At 50.2% G+C, this 19078-nt stretch overlaps 1 protein-coding gene across 1 annotated transcript; it reads left to right on the top strand.

Moving 5' to 3' along the window:
- Positions 1-719: 719 nt before the first annotated feature.
- On the top strand, positions 720-18281 carry SLC4A9 (solute carrier family 4 member 9). Its single transcript, XM_038007328.2, has 22 exons — positions 720-1503; positions 1778-2016; positions 2297-2410; positions 2848-2903; positions 3057-3214; positions 3488-3575; positions 3966-4120; positions 4487-4603; positions 4775-4949; positions 5104-5237; positions 5409-5671; positions 6569-6627; positions 6882-7070; positions 7200-7313; positions 8472-8633; positions 8771-8949; positions 9949-10021; positions 13174-13242; positions 13530-13703; positions 14314-14469; positions 14864-14962; positions 17190-18281. Exons 1-21 carry the CDS (start codon positions 1202-1204, stop codon positions 14915-14917), a joined length of 3030 nt encoding a protein of 1009 aa, XP_037863256.2. The 5' UTR covers positions 720-1201; the 3' UTR covers positions 14918-14962; positions 17190-18281.
- The last annotated feature ends 797 nt before the right edge of the window (positions 18282-19078 follow it).

Below are 19078 nucleotides of genomic sequence, written 5' to 3'. Positions count from 1 at the left end.
ACTCCGGGAACTCCTTCACTCACACCCCCTAGTGGGCTCCTCTCTATCCTCACTGGAAGGCTGAGTTACAAGGGCAGATCCCAGGGACACAGCTAAATTGGGGAATTTCAAGGTGTTGTTGGACAAAAGAATTTAAGACTCATTAGCTGGGCAGCCAGGCACAGTGGCTTACACTTGTAATCCCAGCACTTTGGGAGGCCAAGGCGGGTGCATCACCTGAGGTCAGGAGTTTTTGAGACCAGCCTGGCCAACATGGTGAAACCCTGTCTCTACTAAAAATATAAAAATCAGCCAGGTGTGGTTGCACATGTCTGTAATCCCGGCTACTTGGGAAGCTGAGGCAGGAGAATCACTTGAACCCGAGAGGTGAAGGTTGCAGTGAGTTGAGATCACACCACTGCACTCCAGGCCAGGCGACATAGGGAGACTCCATCTCAGAAATAAAATAAAATAAAATAAAATAAAAGACTTATTAGCTGGGTGTGGTGGCGTGCACCTGTAGCCCCAACTACCTTGGAGGCTGAGGTGGGAGGATCACTTGAGCCTAGGAGGTCAAAGGTGCAGTGAGCTGTGATTGTGCCACTACACTCCAGACTGGGTAAGAGAGAGAGACCCTGTCTCAAAAAAAAAAAAAAAAAAAAAAAAAAAAAAAAAAAAAAAAAAAAAAAGAAAGAAAGAAAGAAAGAAAAGAAAAAAGAATTTAAGACTCAGGCACTAGGTCTTCCATTATTATCCCATTTAATGGGCAGGGCCTCTGCCTGCTATCTCCTTTACCCTGTCTGGCTTCCATAGACTCAATTATTTATTAGGTCCCTGTTTGTCCAAATGGGTGTATCTGTGGCCCCAGGGGTGTGTTGGTGACACCCAAAACAGTCCTGGGTGTTTGGTGTTTATATTTGATACAAGTGAGGCAGCAAAATCTGGAGGTACCAAGTCCTCAGGCCCAGGCCAATCATTTACTCCTGTTTCTTTACACAAAACACAGTGGGATCAGACCTGTTAACACAGGAAATGCACATACACATTTTGGCCCCAGGTTGGGCATTTCTGGAGAGCCTGGGAAAGGCCAGGCTGGTCTTACAAATACTCTTATGCCAGCAGAGGGTGGGGGAAGCAAGTAGGAGAGTAGGTGACCGGTAGGCTCTGGAGTCAGCAGGCCTTGTTCTGTTTGTGTTGTGCTGCAGTGGGGGATGCATTATAAATGCAACCAGTCAGAGGGCCCCTGGCTTCAGAACCTCAGACGGTACTGGTTCCGAGACTCTGTGCAAGCCTCATGGAAATGAAGCTGCCAGGCCAGGAGGAGTGTGAAGCCTCCAGTACTCCTAGAAATATTCCTTCAGGGGAGCTGGACAGCAACCCTGGCCCTGGCACCGGCCCCAGCCCTGATGGCCCCTCAGACACAGAGAGCAAGGAACTGGGAGTACCCAAAGACCCTCTGCTCTTCATTCAGCTGAATGAGCTGCTGGGCTGGCCCCAGGCACTGGAGTGGAGAGAGACAGGCAGGTAAGTTGGATGCAGGCCAGTTCTGTGGGATCCTTCCCCTTCTCCAGCTGGAGCCTCCTATATGCCCCCCAGTGCTTCTTGTGGGGCTGCCCCAAATTAGGATTTTCCCAGCTGTGTTCCATTATTTCAGGGTCTTACCTTCCATGATGCCCAGCCTCTTCTGCAGTCTAGTTTTGAGATCCCCAAGACCCAAGATGAAGGGTGACTGCCAGGGGTGGGGGGAACACTTCATACCACTGGGCCCAGGATACCCTCATTGCCTTGCCTTCCCTAGCTCCTCTGCATCTCTGCTCCTGGACATGGGAGAAATGCCCCTAATAACACTGTCTACCTCTACCCACCTTCATCACAGGTGGGTACTGTTTGAGGAGAAGTTGGAGGTGGCTGCAGGCCGGTGGAGTGCCCCTCATGTGCCCACCCTGGCACTGCCCAGCCTCCAGAAGCTCCGCAGCCTGCTGGCCGAGGGCCTTGTACTGCTGGACTGCCCAGCTCAGAGCCTCCTGGAGCTTGTGGGTAGGCTGGGAGCCTTTGTAGGAAGGGCCTGGGTAGCCATGCCTTTTCCCCAGGATTTCCCCTCCAAAGTCTTGGAATCTTCCAGAGCCCACCTCTACCCCTCCTAGGATTGCCTACCCTTGTCACAGGTGGACATGGAAAAGCAGGGTGGAGGAGCAAGTTCATTGGCCCTGGCATTCTGAGACTCCCAGAAGGGAAACGGGTCTGGGCAGAGGGAGAAGGGGAAGAGTGTGGGGCAGGGAACTCTCAGGAAGGAGATAACCCCCAATCCATTCTCCAGAGCAGGTGACCAGGGTGGAGTCGCTGAGCCCAGAGCTGAGAGGGCAGCTGCAGGCCTTGCTGCTGCAGAGACCCCAGCATTACAACCAGACCACAGGCACCAGGCCCTGCTGGGGTGAGAGCCCCTCCCTGGGCCCAGGACCAAGACCCTGGTGTGGCAGGGTCTCAGATCTCCCCTGCACCTTCCAGGGCTAGAAGTAGCCCAGGCTTAGTTCAGGCTCCAACCCAGGACTCATGATCAAGAGGAAACTTGTGGTAATGTTGTGGGGAGAAGATTCAGGGGGCTAGAATCATAAGAGAGCTCTGTGAAGAGATGTACTTGGCAGGCACTATGCCAAGAGCTTTACACGCAGTATTTCATTTGATCTTCACAACCACCCTGTAAATAGTACCACAATTATCCCCATTTTAGTGATGAAAAAACTGAGGCTCAGAGTGGAGAAGGGTGTACTCTAATTCTTACAGCTTGTCAGTGGCAAAAGTAATTAGGGAATCCTGGTGGATCCACCCCAAAGCCTGTGGTCTTAATCACTGCATAATCCTATTTTGTAGGCTCTACTCATCCAAGAAAGGCTTCTGACAATGAGGAAGCCCCTCTGAGGGAACAGGTTTGTGGCCCTTCCTTGGGGTCCCTTTCCAGTGGCTGGGAGAGGGGTTAGAAATTAACAAAAGTCTACTCTCCACTGGATTTCTCATCAGTTGAGATCTTATCCTCCCCAAATAACCTTTCATACTCTGTGTCTCCTTGAACCCCCATCCAGTATCAGAACCCCCTGAGACAGAAGCTGCCTCCAGGAGCCGAGGCAGGGACTGTGCTGGCAGGGGAGCTGGGCTTCCTGGCACAGCCACTGGGAGCCTTTGTTCGACTGCGGGATCCTGTGGTACTGGGGTCCCTTACTGAGGTGTCCCTCCCAAGCAGGTAAGGCTACTTGGGAGTGAGTGGGAGTCAGGGATCCCAGAGCCCAGAAGTATCTTTACTGGGGAGGGGAAGGAGGGTCTCAGTCTGATTCCCTAAGGCTGTGGGGAGGATGGTGCTTAGGGGTCTGGGGAGAGAGTAGTGGTCAGAACTGCATGGTAGGTGTGCAAATGAGTGTGTTTATGGGAGCTGATAGGTCAGAGCTGAGCATCAGAGGCCAGGGCTGCCCTGTGGGAAAGCAGCCTGTGAATCTCTGGGGCCTGGTTCCTTCCTCAGGTTTTTCTGCCTTCTCCTGGGCCCCCCTATGCTGGGAAAGGGCTACCATGAGATGGGACGGGCAGCAGCTGTCCTCCTCAGTGACCCGGTGAGCTAAACAGGGGTGTGTGTGTGTGTGTGTGCGCGCGCGCGCACACGCACTCACGCGCACATGCCTGTGTGTATGTGCACACATGCATGCATGCATGGGTTTGTGTGAGTGTGTGGACTCTGTATGTGTGCCTAAGTACAGCGATGAGGCAGAGTGAGCAATGAGACTGAAGTTTCCTTGTCTCCTAGTGCAGCCCATTACTGGCTGAGTGCTGGCACACTATAGGCACTCAATAGATACCCACTGAATGAATGAATTAATGCATGCATAAAGGAATGTGTGAATGACTTGTCTGCCTCTGTGACTTGTGTCTAGTTTTGACACTATGAAAATGCATGTAAGAGACCAGATTTGCACTTACCACCCATTCTGTGTCCCCATCCTCAGCAATTCCAGTGGTCAGTTCGTCGGGCCAGCAACCTTCATGACCTTCTGGCAGCCCTGGATGCGTTCCTAGAGGAGGTGACAGTGCTTCCCCCGGGTCGGTGGGACCCAACAGCCCGGATTCCCCCGCCCAAGTGTCTGCCATCTCAGCACAAAAGGTACCTGGGAGCCATCATCCCATACAGATTCCTGCCCATAAGCCCTGGGTCTGATTCCATTGTTGAGGGGGGGTGACGTCCCAGGAAGGAGATAGGGACCTATCTTTGGATTTGGAGTCAGGCAGACCTAACTCGGAGTTCTGCTGGACTTCTCTCGCTAAGAGACCTGAACAAAACCTTCCCTGCTGAGCCTGGCTTTCTACAGGTCGCAATATGACCTGGACCTTCTTGAGGCCCCAGTGTCGCCATGGTCCCCTCGCCAGCAGAGACAAGAGCAGCCGCCAGGGGGCAGGGCGCCACCAGCTCTGGGCCGAGTCCGGACCGGTTAGAGATCCTTAGCCAACCTCGGGTTCCCCTCCTCCTCAGGCTTCCCTCGCAACAGCGGGAGATCAGAGGTCCCTCCGGCCCGCGCCTGACCTCGGCTGAGGACAGGCCCCGCCATGGGCCGCACGCACCCAGCCCGGAGTTGCAGCGGACTGGCAGGTGAGGCGAGCTGGGAGGAAGCAAGGGTAGGTGACCTGGGGAGGGGAGGAGTCACAGGGAAACTGAGGTGTGTGCTCACTGTGGGAGGGGCTCACCCGGCCACAGGGAAGGTAGCGGGGATGTGGGTGTGGAGTGTGAAAACCTGGATTACTGACGACCCTCGGGCGGGAGGCTGTTTGGGGGCCTTATCCAGGATGTGCGCAGGAAGGCCCCATGGTACCCCAGCGATTTCTTGGACGCCCTGCATCTCCAATGCTTCTCGGCGGTACTCTACATTTACCTGGCCACTGTCACTAATGCCATCACTTTCGGGGGTCTGCTGGGAGATGCCACTGATGGTGCCCAGGTGGGTAGGGCCCCTGGGGGCAGGCACAAGCCTTGGTGTCTCCTAGTCCTTCCCTTCCCCTGGGACTATGGGTAAGTTAAGGAGGCTCTCCCAAAGCTTGGGCTCCTGTCGTGAGGACTTCAGGGTCCTGTGCTGAGCCCCTGTTGGCTTTCAGGGAGTGCTGGAAAGTTTCCTGGGCACAGCAGTGGCAGGAGCTGCCTTCTGCCTGATGGCAGGCCAGCCCCTCACCATCCTGAGCAGCACTGGGCCAGTGCTGGTCTTTGAGCGCCTGCTCTTCTCTTTCAGCAGGTAGGAGAGCTACCCCCATCACCAGATCCTCACTAGTGCCATGGTCAGTCTGCTCCTGGCTGGGTGAATAGGAGAGGGTGGGAGCTATCTGTTTCGGTTGTGGGATACCTGACCTGGGTTTAGTGGGAAGCAGACAGCCCTGCTAAGCCTTCCTGTCTCTCATCCCCACAGAGATTACAGCCTGGACTACCTGCCCTTCCGCCTATGGGTGGGCATCTGGGTGGCTACCTTTTGCCTGGTGCTGGTGGCCACAGAGGCCAGTGTTCTGGTGCGCTACTTCACCCGCTTCACTGAGGAAGGTTTCTGTGCCCTCATCAGCCTCATCTTCATCTACGATGCTGTGGGCAAAATGCTGAACTTGACCCATACCTATCCTATCCAGAAGCCTGGGTCCTCTACCTATGGGTGCCTCTGCCAATACCCAGGCCCAGGAGGTGGGTAAGGGAAACAGGGACCTTGGTCAGGTGAAGAAGGATGTAGGGAAGGGGAGGGGTTGCACCCTTACTATCCCCCCTGGTTAAGTTCAGCAAAATGCTGCATACTTACCCAATAACTGGCAGTACTATTTCCACTCTGGTTCTGAATCAATTGAGAAGTAAGACAACAGAAGGCCCAATATCGTCTTCCTTTCTGACTACACTGATAGAGGAACATGGGTTATATCTATGGGTGAATGGGCTTCCTAATGATGAAGCCAAAATTGAATAGACTTACCCACCAGTCATGGAAGCACTGGTTTGAGACTATCTTGCCCCAGGGAAGCAGAGCTAAACACATACATCAAACAGGCAGCTTATACTCGAGTGAGGGGAGAGAAAGGGGCAGGGCCAGGTATGCCCAGCTTCATTTCCTGAAATCACCAATCAAATATATCACTGCTCTTCTGGGTGAGAGTGGCCGGCCAGGTGGAGAGAGGCTTAGAGTATTACACTTGCATATATCCCTCCACATGGAAGGCAACACCAGGACTGGGAAGAAATGGCCTCTCTACATGTTCTTCTATCAGTGCTAGGCATGAACAAGACCAGTTCTAGCCCTGGTGGAAACACACAGATTTGTATACTACTTTATTCTGTCAACATTTGCCGAGCATTTGCTGTGGCCAGGTCCAGTGCTTGGTACATGGGATGCAGATGGGTAGAGAATTTGAGAGGATGAGGGCATGAGACAATGTCCTGAGCAGTACACACTTGGTAGTGATAGAGTCAGCAGACAGATGAGTCACAATTAAGAACTCTGGTTCAGCTGGACCCATCAGATTAGAATTTTATGGGGCTGGAGAAGGTTCCCAGGGGAGGGAACATACATCTGAATTATTCTCTGCTTCCCAGGAAATGACTCTCAATGGATAAGGACAAGGCCAAAAGACAGAGATGACATCGTAAGCATGGTGAGGGACTGCTCCTGGGAGGTTCTAGGAGGGAAAGGGTGGAGACCAAGTCAGTTGGTGGTTCCTAGCTCTTCCTACCCATAGGTTAAGGAAACCTTCATAGGTGAGTGTGGCTTAGCCATTTCCTACAGCTGGGAACTTCCCATCCTGGGCCTTTGGTATCTCTGTGGGTCCCTCCTCCTTTGAAGTGGGTCTGGGAGAGCAGGACATTTACTCCATTGCCTGTAACCCCACCTCGACCCTCCTGTGTACAGGACCTAGGCCTGATCAATGCATCCTTGCTGCCGCCACCTGAGTGTACCCGGCAGGGAGGCCAGCCTCGTGGCCCTGGCTGTCATACAGTCCCAGACATTGCCTTCTTCTCCCTTCTCCTCTTCCTTACTTCTTTCTTCTTTGCTATGGCCCTCAAGTGTGTAAAGACCAGCCGCTTCTTCCCCTCTGTGGTGAGTGTCACCTTTCTTTTTGTGGGAGAGGCCTGACTCTAAGCTTTGGGTCCTATCTGTAAGTGGGAAGTGGTATGGAAAAAGAGGGATGGCAGATCTGGACCTGACTGAGTGTCCACTGTGTGCCAGGTGCGCAAAGGGCTCAGCGACTTCTCCTCAGTCCTGGCCATCCTGCTAGGCTGTGGCCTTGATGCTTTCCTGGGCCTAGCCACACCAAAGCTCATGGTGCCCAGAGAGTTCAAGGTGAGAGCCAGGGAATAGGGTTGGGGGGCCATAGGGGAAAGCAGGGCCAGCAGACCATGGGAAAGGAAAATGCATAATTCCCACACTTCTCTTCTCTAAGCTTCTTTCTTCACTCATAAACTAGAGATAGTAATAATAACGGCCTCACAGGGTTGTCGTGAGGATTCAGCGAAGTACTGCAGCAGACACGTGAGTACAGAGAATACACGATAGCTATTATTACAGGGTATGGGTTAAGAGAATGGGTTCTGATCAGCCAGCCCTGGGTTTGAGTTCCAGTTCTTCCACTTCCCAGCTATGCATCAGGCAAGTTAATGCACATTTCTAAGCCTCAATTTCTTAATCTATAAAATGGAAATAATAAAATGACAATAGTTCCTATTCCGTAGATTGTTTTGAGTTTACAGAAGATCACAATGGAAAGCACTTACCACATGCCTGGCACATACCAAGTCCTCAATAAATGTTAGCTATTATTGTTATGGGATTTCCCCACCCTTGGCATGGCCCTGCCCACCCCACTACTCCTCACTCTCTTCTTTGCACCCCTTATTGCCTACTCTGATCCAGGAAAGCTGGAACTCCCTTTCCAGGGCATGACAGTGTGTAGACAAGGCTTAGCACTGATTTCTAGACTTTGCCTGTGCATTTGGAGACCTCCTCTCCGAATTCCTCCAAGACAGGAGAGCAGGGAGGACTCCAACTGGGGCAGCAACTGGGGCCCCCTCCCCTACACATATGCTTGTAATCAGAGCTGACGCAGACACACCCAGCCCTGTCCCTGCCTCAGATCAAGGCAGGTCTGAGCCTGAGTTGCCCCACCCAGGATAGGGGAAGAGGGATCTCTAGGGAGCAGGGCTCTGTACATCAAGAAGTGTGTGCAGGCCACATCTGCCACCTCCTTCTCTTCCAGGGAGGGAGGGACCCTGAACCAAAGTCCAGAGCCCCTGGTTCCAGCCTGACCTCAGGGCTGGTCTCCTTCCATCTGCTGTCTTTTAAAGCACTGGGATGCTTTGAACCAGCTGTACACATACACCCCACTAGCATCTAGTGTCTTGGGGTGGGGGCAGGTTGTGGAAGAATGCCAACGTTGAGGTGTGTAGGTGAGATGCTCTTGGGAGACCCTCTCCAACCTGTCCATGAAATGCCCTCCACCAGCCCACACTCCCTGGGCGTGGCTGGCTGGTGTCACCTTTTGGAACCAACCCGTGGTGGTGGAGTGTGGCAGCTGCCCTGCCTGCCCTGCTGCTGTCTATCCTCATCTTCATGGACCAACAGATCACAGCGGTCATCCTCAACCGCGTGGAATACAGACTGCAGGTAAGGACTGCTGGGCAAGGCCCTAGACCAAGAGACAGAAGCTCCAGGGTAGTCTACGTTCCCCCATCCTACCTCAGAGGACAGAGGGCCAGGGCCTGGACTAGCTTCATCCTCATTGCCCCCACCACTACCTGCAGAAGGGAGCTGGCTTCCACCTGGACCTCTTCTGTGTGGCTGTGCTGATGCTACTCACATCAGTGCTTGGACTGCCTTGGTATGTCTCAGCCACTGTCATCTCCCTGGCTCACATGGACAGTCTTCGGAGAGAGAGCAGAGCCTGTGCCCCTGGGGAGCTTCCCAACTTCCTGGGTATCAGGTGAGGGCAGTATTTAGGAAGCGGAGTAAGAGGTGGGCTGCAAGGTAGGGCAATGGGGAACATGGCAGAGTTATTTGGGCAGCTTTAATTCTAAACTGGTGTCCTACAAGCACTGCAGTGGCACAATGAGTGAGTTCTGGGCTCTGAGATGGGTAAGTCAGATCTTCCCCTCTCTTCTCTCAGCCATGGGGACTGGGAGGGCCCTCAAGAGGAGCATCATCAATGCAAAGGTAGAGGCAGCCAGGGCTGAAGTGGAGGGTCAGGTGCCACCTAATAATCCTCACTCAATGTAGAAATTACAAAGGAATCCATCATAAAAACAATTTTGGAACCATTGGAAACACAGTCTAAGTATCTGAAGTATATGAAATCAACTTTATAAATTGTGAAATGTAAGTCTTTATGGCACTGTAAACATTGCTAATTTTCCATCAAAATAAAAATGAGAGGCCGGGCGCAGTGGCTCAAGCCTGTAATCCCAGCACTTTGGGAGGCCGAGACGGGCGGATCACGAGGTCAGGAGATCGAGACCATCCTGGCTAACACGGTGAAACCCCGTCTCTACTAAAAATACAAAAAACTAGCCGGGCGAGGTGGCGGGCGCCTGTAGTTCCAGCTACTCGGGAGGCTGAGACAGGAGAATGGCGGGAACCTGGGAGGCGGAGCTTGCAGTGAGCTGAGATCCGGCCACTGTACTCCAGCCTGGGCGGCAGACCGAGACTCCGTCTCAAAAAAAAAAAAAAAAAAAAAAAAATGAGGAGCAACTATGAACTTGAATTGATGGAGAGGTCTGGGACTCTCACCTTGAAGTGCTCTGCCCCTTCCTCTCCACCAATTTTTCACATCAAGCTAAGGGTTCATCCCTCCAGGTGACCTACTGGGGTATTCCTCTAGTTTCCTCTTGCTGCTAGGGTCTGTACTGGTGTTCAGCCAGGATCTCCAGTCTGGGTACCCCAGGGACTCCCCAAGACCTCAGCTAACTCTTCCCTCTCCCCACAGGGAGCAGAGGCTGACAGGCCTGGTGGTGTTCATCCTTACAGGAGCCTCCATCTTCCTGGCACCTGTGCTCAAGGTACCTTTGTTATACAAGCCAGGATCAGGGTCAGTGCAGTAATAATAGGAGCACAGCAAGAACTGACACTAGTTGAACACTTACAGTGTGCCAGGTGCTCTGTTAAGTATTCTCCATACATGGTCTCATTTAATCCTCACATTAACCCTGAAAGGAATATGTACCTTACAAATAAGGCAGCCGAAGGTTAAAGAGGCAAAGTAACTTGCAACAGCCCATCAAAAGAGCCAGTTTTTCAGATCTGTCTGAGAACCCAAACTCTTATCCAATGGGCTTTTTACCCAGTGGAGCAAGGTGTGGGTGTGCCACCACCATCCCCTAGGGTCTAAGTGCTACCCTTGCTCTAGCCTCCCAACAAACCTGAGACTAAGAGTATGATCAGGTAAGATCACACAAAGATCAACAAACCTGAGACTAAGAGTATGATCAGGTAAGACTAAGAGTAAGATCAGACTAAGAGTATGATCAGGCCAGGTGCAGTGGCTCATGCCTGTAATTCCAGCACTTTGGGAGGCTGAGGTGGGAGGATCACTTGAGTGCAGAAGTTTGAGACCTACTTGGGCAACATAAGGAGACCCTGTCTCTACAAAAAATAAAAAAGGTAGCTGGGCATGGTGGTGTGTGCCTGAGGTGGAAGGATCACTTGAGCCCAGGCGTTTGAGAGTGCAGTGAGTGGTGATCACTGGATGACAAGAGCAAAACTGTCTCAAAAAAAAAAAAAAAAAAAAAAAAGGGACCCCAGAAAAACTTTGAGGCAAAAAGCCTTCACTTCTCCTTCACCAGAGGTATATAGAATATTTGCCATATGCGAGACTGCTAGGCACGTGGGAGAAGTAGGGGTCGGTGGAATATTGAAAAGAAATATGGAACTAAGCCCCTACCAGCAACACACACACGAGCAAAAATTAAGTAACAAGTAATAGCAGAAAGGCTCAACAAGCCAAGACAGCAAAGCAGTCAAGGAGGGTGTGGAGAATGTCAGACAAGAGTCACTGGCAGGATGACAAGAGGTTAGGGAAGGGAAAAGTCATGGAAGCTGGGTGAGAGTAGAGTACGGAAAGAGCCAGATGGACTGGATCAGCCACTTACTAACTGGGTGACTCTCATTCACAGACATTTACAGAGCATAAACGATATGCTAGGCTGGGTGTGGTGGCTCACACCTGTAATCCCAGTACTTTGGGAGGCCGAGGTGGGCGGATTGCTTGAGCTCAGGAGTTTGAGACCAGCCTGTGCAACATGGCGAAATCCCATCTCTACAAAAAACACAAAAGTTAGCTGGGCGTGGTGGTGTGCACCTGTAGTCCCAGCTACTTGGGAGGCTGAGGTGGGAGCATCACTGAGCCCAGGAGGTCTAGACTGCAATGAGCCAGGTTTGTGACACCGTACTCCAGCCTGGGCAGAGTGAGATCTTGTCTCAAAAAACAAAAGAAAACAAACAAAAAACCCCAAAAAACAGAAAACCCGAAACAAAAAACAAACAAAAACCCATATACCAAGCACTGTTCTAGGTACTGGGGATATAATGGTAGTCAAAAGAAATCATCTTCCAACCTTGCAATCTGGTGAAAGGAGAAAGGTTTTTTTTTTTTTTTTTTTTTTTGAGACGGAGTCTCGCTCTGTCGCCCAGGCTGGAGTGCAGTGGCACGATCTCGGCTCACTGCAAGCTCCGCCACCTCCCGGGTTCACGCCATTCTCCTGCCTCAGCCTCCCTAGAAGCTGGGACTACAGGCGCCCACCACCACGCCCGGCTAATTTTTTTGTATTTTTAGTAGAGATGGGGTTTCACCATGTTCGCCAGGATGGTCTTGATCTCCTGACCTCGTGATCCGCCCACCTCGGCCTCCTAAAGTACTGGGATTACAGGCGTGAGCCACCACGCCTGGCCGGAGAAAGATTTTTAAAAGTTAAAACAAGAGGCCAAGCATGGTGGCTCATGCCTATAATCCCAGCACTTTGGGAGGCCGAGGCGGGTGGATCACCTGAGGTCAGGAGTTCGAGACTAGCCTGGCCAACATGGCAAAACCCTGTCTCTACTAAAAATATAAAAGTTAACCGGGCGTGGTGGCAGGTGCCTATAATCCCAGCTACGTGGGAGGCTGAGGTATGAGAATCACTTGAGCCTGGTGGGTAGAGGTTGCAGTGAGCCGAGATCAAGCCACTTCACTTCAGCCTGGGTGAAAGAGCAAAACTCCATCTCAAAAAAAAAAAAAAAAGAAAAAAAATTAAAACAAGAAAATAGGATAACTTTAGATAGTGATAACTTCTATGAAAAATAGAAGAAGATAAGATGATTAAGAGTGCCAGGGGCTACTTTAGATTGGGCCTGAAGTTAAAAAGTCAATGAAGACCTTTCAGGGTGTCATGAGATGAGGCATGAGTAATAAGAATAAACTGGTCATGAGAAAGTCTGGGGGAAGAGCATTTTAGGTGGAGGGAATAGCAAAGTAAAAGGCTTTGCAAGGGGTAGGCACAAACTTGGGCATGTTGAGGGAAGGAAAAGCAGTTAGTATAGTGGGCACACAAAGAACAGAGGGAAATGTGATAGATAAGATTGGAGTGGTAGGTCAAGTAATGGACAAAGTTACTTAGTTCCTCTGAAATTCAATTTCCCAATCTGTAAAATGAGGCAATAATAACATTTACTTCATCTGATTGATTTGAGGATTCAATCAGATCAGGCATGAAAAGTGTGAAAGGGGCCAGGTACGGTGGCTCAAGCCTGTAATCCCAGCACTTTGGGAGGCCAAGACGGGTGGATCACGAGGTCAGGAGATCGAGACTATCCTGGCTAATATGGTGAAACCCCGTCTCTACTAAAAAATACAAAAAACTAGCTGGGCGAGGTGGTGGGCACCTATAGTCCCAGCCACTTGGGAGGCTGAGGCAGGAGAATGGCGTAAACCCGGGAGGCGGAGCTTGCAGTGAGCTGAGATCCAGCCACTGCACTCCAACCTGGGCGACAGAGCGAGACTCCGTCTCAAAAAAAAAAAAAAAAAAAAAAAAAAAAAAAGAAGAGTGTGAAAGGAAAGGCAAGGCCTGGGCAGACCTAGATGCTAGATGCTAGAGGGATCTAGGACATCTAGGCATCCTGGGGCATCTGGGAGGTCGGCAGAGGTAAACTTTGCTAACTCTCTGCTTCTTTCTACCAGTTCATCCCAATGCCTGTGCTCTATGGCATCTTCCTGTATATGGGGGTGGCAGCACTTAGCAGCATTCAGGTGAGCCCATTAAAATCACCTAACAAAAGAAAAAAAAAGAATAAAAAGAGAAACATAAAAGAACAAAATTGCCTAGTAACCCCACTCCTCTTTTCTTTTCTGCTGGCATCTCCTGTCTACACTTGAGAATTCCCCTCTTACTCTCTTTTTCCTGTCTCTCCTGGGCTCAGGGGCTCAGCTGCCATGCTTCCCGCCTGCTCCCAGTGCTGGGCTATGATAGCTATCAGTAACACCCTCCTGTCAGGCTACCTGAGTGCCCTGCTTTTCTCTTCCTCTCGTTCCCCTAGTTCACTAAGAGAGTGAAGCTGTTGTTGATGCCAGCAAAACACCAGCCAGACCTGCTACTCTTGAGGCATGTGCCTCTGACCAGGGTCCATCTCTTCACAGCCATCCAGCTTGTCTGTCTGGGGCTACTTTGGATAATCAAGTCTACCCCTGCAGCCATCATCTTCCCCCTCATGGTAACCTGAGGCAGGGTTGGGCTGTGTCCTGGAGGGTCTTGGGAGACTCTGAGCCTGGAAGGGTGGCCAAGGCCTCCCTGAGAGGAAGAATCTCCCCTCTCACTCGCTGTGGCTCTCCCTGGTTGGGAATCCTAAGACAAAGAAAAAGATGGCAGAGTGATACCTATGTATGGGCTAGTCCTGGGATACCTGATTCACCTCTTTTCCCAACCTCTTTGGAGTGATCAGCCACAGGTAAGAACATAAAACCCAGAAGAAATCTAAGGTCTTGGTAGAGGAAATGGTGACACTTTTATTACTCAGTGAGGTGATAACATAGGTGGCTTCTGGCCTCGTTCTTATTGAGGAAGTTAAGAGTCATAGGCTTCGCAGTAGAACCAATCTGCTTACTATATCCCAGATGTGTGACCTCTGGGAAGTAACTAATCACTCGGGGTCTCAGTTTCCTTCTCTGTATGATGGGAATAATTATTCTACCTCATAGGAATGTGCTAGCATTCAGTGAAACTGATATACAATGCCTAGCACATAGGAAGTGCTCAAGAAGTGTTATTATTAATGTTCCTACTGATGTTGCTGACAGGCCTGGGCCATGTTTCTATTCCTGCAGTTGTTGGGCCTTGTGGGGGTCCGAAAGGCCCTGGAGAGGGTCTTCTCACCACAGGAACTCCTCTGGCTGGATGAGCTGATGCCAGAGGAGGAGAGAAGCATCCCTGAGAAGGGGCTGGAGCCAGAACACTCATTCAGTAGAAGTGACAGTGAAGATGTGAGCTCCAGGCTGGGTCCTCTCAGGAGAATGTGTCGGGGTTTGGGAGAGCGTTCTTGTCCAGGAGCTGTCCCTAAATAATATCTCCATTAAGCCTGCAGATCTGATCAACAGTCACTTCCCTTAGCTGTGTATGGACACATAGGCAGACCGAAGGGGTGAAGGAAATCTTTCTTCATAGGACAGGGGCCCTTGATGTGGGTGGAAAGGGCTGAGGCTTCAGCTCAAGTGGGCTGTCTTTCTCAACTCTGATCTTTGTTTTGTCTCACTGTGGGTTTATATCCAGTCAGTGGGTCCCTTCCTCTATGTTGTCTCTCACTATCTGTCTTTTTTTTTTTTTTTTCCACTATCTTTCTATCTATTCTCAATCCATCTTGGGATCTGTCTTCCACAGTCAGAGCTGATGTATCAGCCAAAGGCTCCAGAAATCAACATTTCTGTGAATTAGCTGGAGTAGGAGTCTGGGAGTGGAGACCCCAGGAAACAGCATGAGGTGAGGATGTGAGGGAAGTGCTCCTGATGTTGAGGATGGGAGGTGTGGGCTTAGAACTTGGAACTCTCCAGTGTGTTGACCAGCCCTGTTTTCTCCTTACTCCAGTCCCTTAGGAATCCTAGACTGGGGGTGCTGGGGTTTAGAAGGGTCTCTTCCTAGTGAAGAATAACTGGCAAGGGTGCCTAGGCTTGGCTCCCTGTGGTTCTGAAGTTTGGTCAGTAGAGAGAGTTCAAACTCACACCAAATGAGAAGTGGAGATGGATGTTGTGAGGGGCGGTGCCCTGGCAAAAGAATGGGAAGGAGTGGGAAGGAGAGGAAGGGAGGAGAAAGCCTGGTGTTCCTTTCCCTTGCTTGGAAGGCTCCTCTCTTAGGCTGCTGAGAACCACACTCTAGACTTGTGGAGGAAATCTCTATCACTTATCCTCTCTGCCATTCCTTTATTTTATTCATCCATATATCAAGCATTTTCTGAGTACCTGTCATGTAGTATCTTGGTGGTAGAGATGGTAAGACAGTCATGGTCCCTGACCTCAGGAAACTTAAATCCCAGTGGGAAAGTAGACAAATAAACAGACAACTGTTAGAGTGGGATAGTGCTGATAAGGGAAGAACAGGGCATGGCATGGGAGCAGGGCTTCTAACCTCTTCTTAGAGAACAGTAAGGTGGAGTGGTGAGAGTTGGTGAAGGTGGGGTGGTGGTGGTTGGGTGGTGGGTGTTCCATTTCTACGAGGAAATGGTCCATAATTTGAAATCCAAATAATGAATAGAAGCTAGCCAGGCAGCTGGGCACAGCAGCACACAATTGTAGTCCCAGCTACTAGGGAGGCTGAGTCAAGAGTCCAGGACTTCAAGCTGTAGTGTGCAATAATCATGACTGTGAATAGCCACTGCACTCCAGCCTGGGCAACATAGTGAGATCCTGTCTCCAAAAAAAAAACGTGTTTTTTTTTTTTTTGTTTTTTGTTTTTGAGGCAGAGTCTCCCTCTGTCGCCCAGGCTGGAGTGCAGTGACCGGATCTCAGCTCACTGTAAGCTCCGCCTCCCGGGTTCACGCCATTCTCCTGCCTCAGCCTCCCGAGTAGCTGGGACTACAGGCGCCCGCCACCTCGCCCGGCTAATTTTTTGTATTTTTTAGTAGAGACGGGGTTTCACCATGTTAGCCAGGATGGTCTCGATCTCCTAACCTCGTGATCCGCCCGTCTCGGCCTCCCAAAGTGCTGGGATTACAGGCTTGAGCCACCGCGCCCGGCCCAAAAAAAATGTTTTAAAAGGAGCAAGCCAGGACTAGGTGGAAGGAAAATATTCTAAGCAAGGCCACAGCATATACAAAAGCCTGGAACTGGTTGCCCTTAAAAAGCTGAACTCTCTTTTGGGGCCGGGAACAGTGGTTCACGCCTGTAATCCCAGCACTTTGGGAGGCAGAGGTGGGTAGATCACCTGAGTTCAGGAGTTTGAGACCAGCCTGGCCAACATAGTGAAACTCTGTCTTTACTAAAAATACTAAAATTAGCTGGGTGTGGTGGTGCATGCCTGTAAGAGGCTGAGGCAGGAGAATCGCTTGAACCCAGGAGGTGGAGTTTCAGAGGTTGCAGTGAGCCAAGATTGTGCCACTGCACTCCAGCCTGGGTGACAGAGTGAGACTCCGTCTCAAAAAAAAAAAAAAAAAAAAAAAAAAATCAAAAACAAAAATCTCTCTTTTGGGCCATAGAACACCCTCATCTTCATGCTTCTCCAAGCCCAAGAGCCTAAGAGCCAGGCTGGGTGCGGTGGCTCACGCCTGTAATTCCAGCACTTTGGGAGGCCGAGGCAGATGAATCAGTTGAGGTCAGGAGTTTGAGATCAGCCTGGCCAACATGGTGAAACCCTGTCTCTACTAAAAATACAAAAATTAGGTGGGCGTGGTGGCGGACACCTGTAATCTCAGCTACTGGAGACAAGGATTGCCTGAACCCGGGAGGCAGAGGTTGCAGTGAGTCGAGATTGCACCATTGCACTCAGGCCTGGGCAACATGAGCAAAACTCCATCTCAAACAAAAAGAAGCACCTAAGAGCCTCTGACACTTGCAATGGGAAATTTGGGGGACTGGAGAGAGAAAGGGGAATTCACTGTCTGGCCCTGAACAAGATCTCCTGGGCGCTCCTTATCTCTTATCATTCTTTTTGCTCTGTTCTTTGCAGTAGTATGTCCCCTGAGCACTTGCTTTGGCCTCACCATGTCTTCTCTTAGTTCACAGGTGCTTATTCAGGAAGTCAGGACACTTTTGGCCTTTGGCTTAACTTCCAGATGCTCAGTCGGCTTGGGGAAGGACTGAAGGGCAGCTGCCAAGACCTCAGTTACCTCCTGACCTGAGGGTGGAGAGTGGCAGGAAGCAAGCATGTTTGCTGTGCATTTAGGAAAGGCTGGTGAGCCAGAGGGACGGATCAGGCCCCATTCACTCTCTACTCATTAAAAGGTCCTGAGCCACGAAGTGCTTCACATTTTGAACTTTCTGTCCTCCCAGATTCTCTTTTACAGAATCTAAGGGCCATCAGGGAACTCTTTTCAGCTTGCAAAAAGAAAAAACCAGTCTTTCCAGAATAAGTATTTGTCAGTTTGAAATAGCTTTTTACACATATAAAAATAATTTTTGGCTGGGTGTGGTGGCACATGCCTGTAGTCCTAGCACTTTGGGAGGCTGAGGTGGGAGGATTGCTTGAGCCCAGGAGTTCCAGAGCAGCTTGAACAACAGAGTGAAACCTTATTTCCACACACACACAAAACAAAAAAAATTAGCTAGGTGTGGTGGTGCATGCCTTTGGTCCCAGCTACTCAGGAAGTTGAGGCAGGAGGATCGATCACTTGAGCCTGGAGGATCACTTGAGCCCAGGAGGTCGAGGCTGCAGTGAGCCATGATCATGCCACTGCACTCCAGACTTGGGAACAGAGCAAGAACCTGTCTCAAATTAAAAAAAAAAAAAAGAAGAAGAAACAAGAAAAGCCGGGCGCAGTGGCTCACTCCCGGATCACGAGATCAGGAGTTCAAGACCAGCCTGACCAACACGGTAACACCCCATCTCTACTAAAAATACAAAAATTAACCAGGTGTGGTGGCACGCACCTGTAATCTCAGCTACTGAGGAAGCTGAGGCAGAAGAATCACTTGAACCAGGGAGGCATAGGTTGCAGTGAGCCAAGATTGCACCACTTTATTCCAGCCTGGGCAACAGAGTGAGACTCTATCTCAAAAAAAAAAAAAAAGCAAGAAAAAAAAAATCTTGGGCTGGGCATGGTGGCTCACACCTGTAATCCCAGCACTTTGGGAGGCCAAGGTGGGTGGATCACTTGAGGTCAGGAGTTTCAGACCAGCCTGGCCAACATGGCAAAACCTCGTCTCTACTAAAAATATAAAAATTAGCCTGGCATGGTGGCACATACCTGTGATCCCAGCTACTTGGGAGGCTGAGGCAGGAGAATAGCTTGAACCGGGAGACAGAGGTTGCAGTGAGCCAAGATCACGCCACTGCACACTCTAGCCTGGGCAACAGAACAAGACTGTCTCAAAAACAAACAAACAAACAAACAAAAATCATGTTGATGCATGTAGCTGTAGTTTGTTTTCATTGCTAGGTAGCACTCCAGTGTATAACTCTACCATAATTCAATTATCCAGTTTTCTATTGACTCAAAGAATTCACTGGTGAAGCCATTGGGGCCTAGAGGTTGCTTTGTGGAAAGTTTAAGTTGATTCAAATTTTTAAATTTTCAGGCTCTTTATTTCTTCTTCAGCCATCTTTGGTGAATTGTATTTTTCTGGGAATCTATTGATTTTATCTAATTTTTCATATTTATTGACATAAAGTTATTATAACTCTTACCTGCTTAATATCTGTAGCATATTTAGTTATGGTTTTCTTACTTCTCTCTGTTTTTGATTCTTGGTTACTCTTGCAAGTTAGGCTATTTTATTTTTAAAATTTTTATTATTTATTAATTAATTTATTTTTGAGACGGAGTCTCACTCTGTCGCTCAGGCTGGAGTGCAGTGATGCTATCACGGCTCATTGCAAGCTCTGTCTCCCAGGTTCACACCATTCTCCTCCCTCAGCCTCCCAAGTAGCTGGGACTACAGGCGCCCA

This window comes from Chlorocebus sabaeus, chromosome 23 (genome assembly GCF_047675955.1).
Source record: "Chlorocebus sabaeus isolate Y175 chromosome 23, mChlSab1.0.hap1, whole genome shotgun sequence".
Classification (NCBI taxonomy): Eukaryota; Metazoa; Chordata; class Mammalia; order Primates; family Cercopithecidae; genus Chlorocebus; species Chlorocebus sabaeus.
Note: the sequence above shows the minus strand (reverse complement) of the source record. Positions and strands in the feature narration are given on the sequence as shown.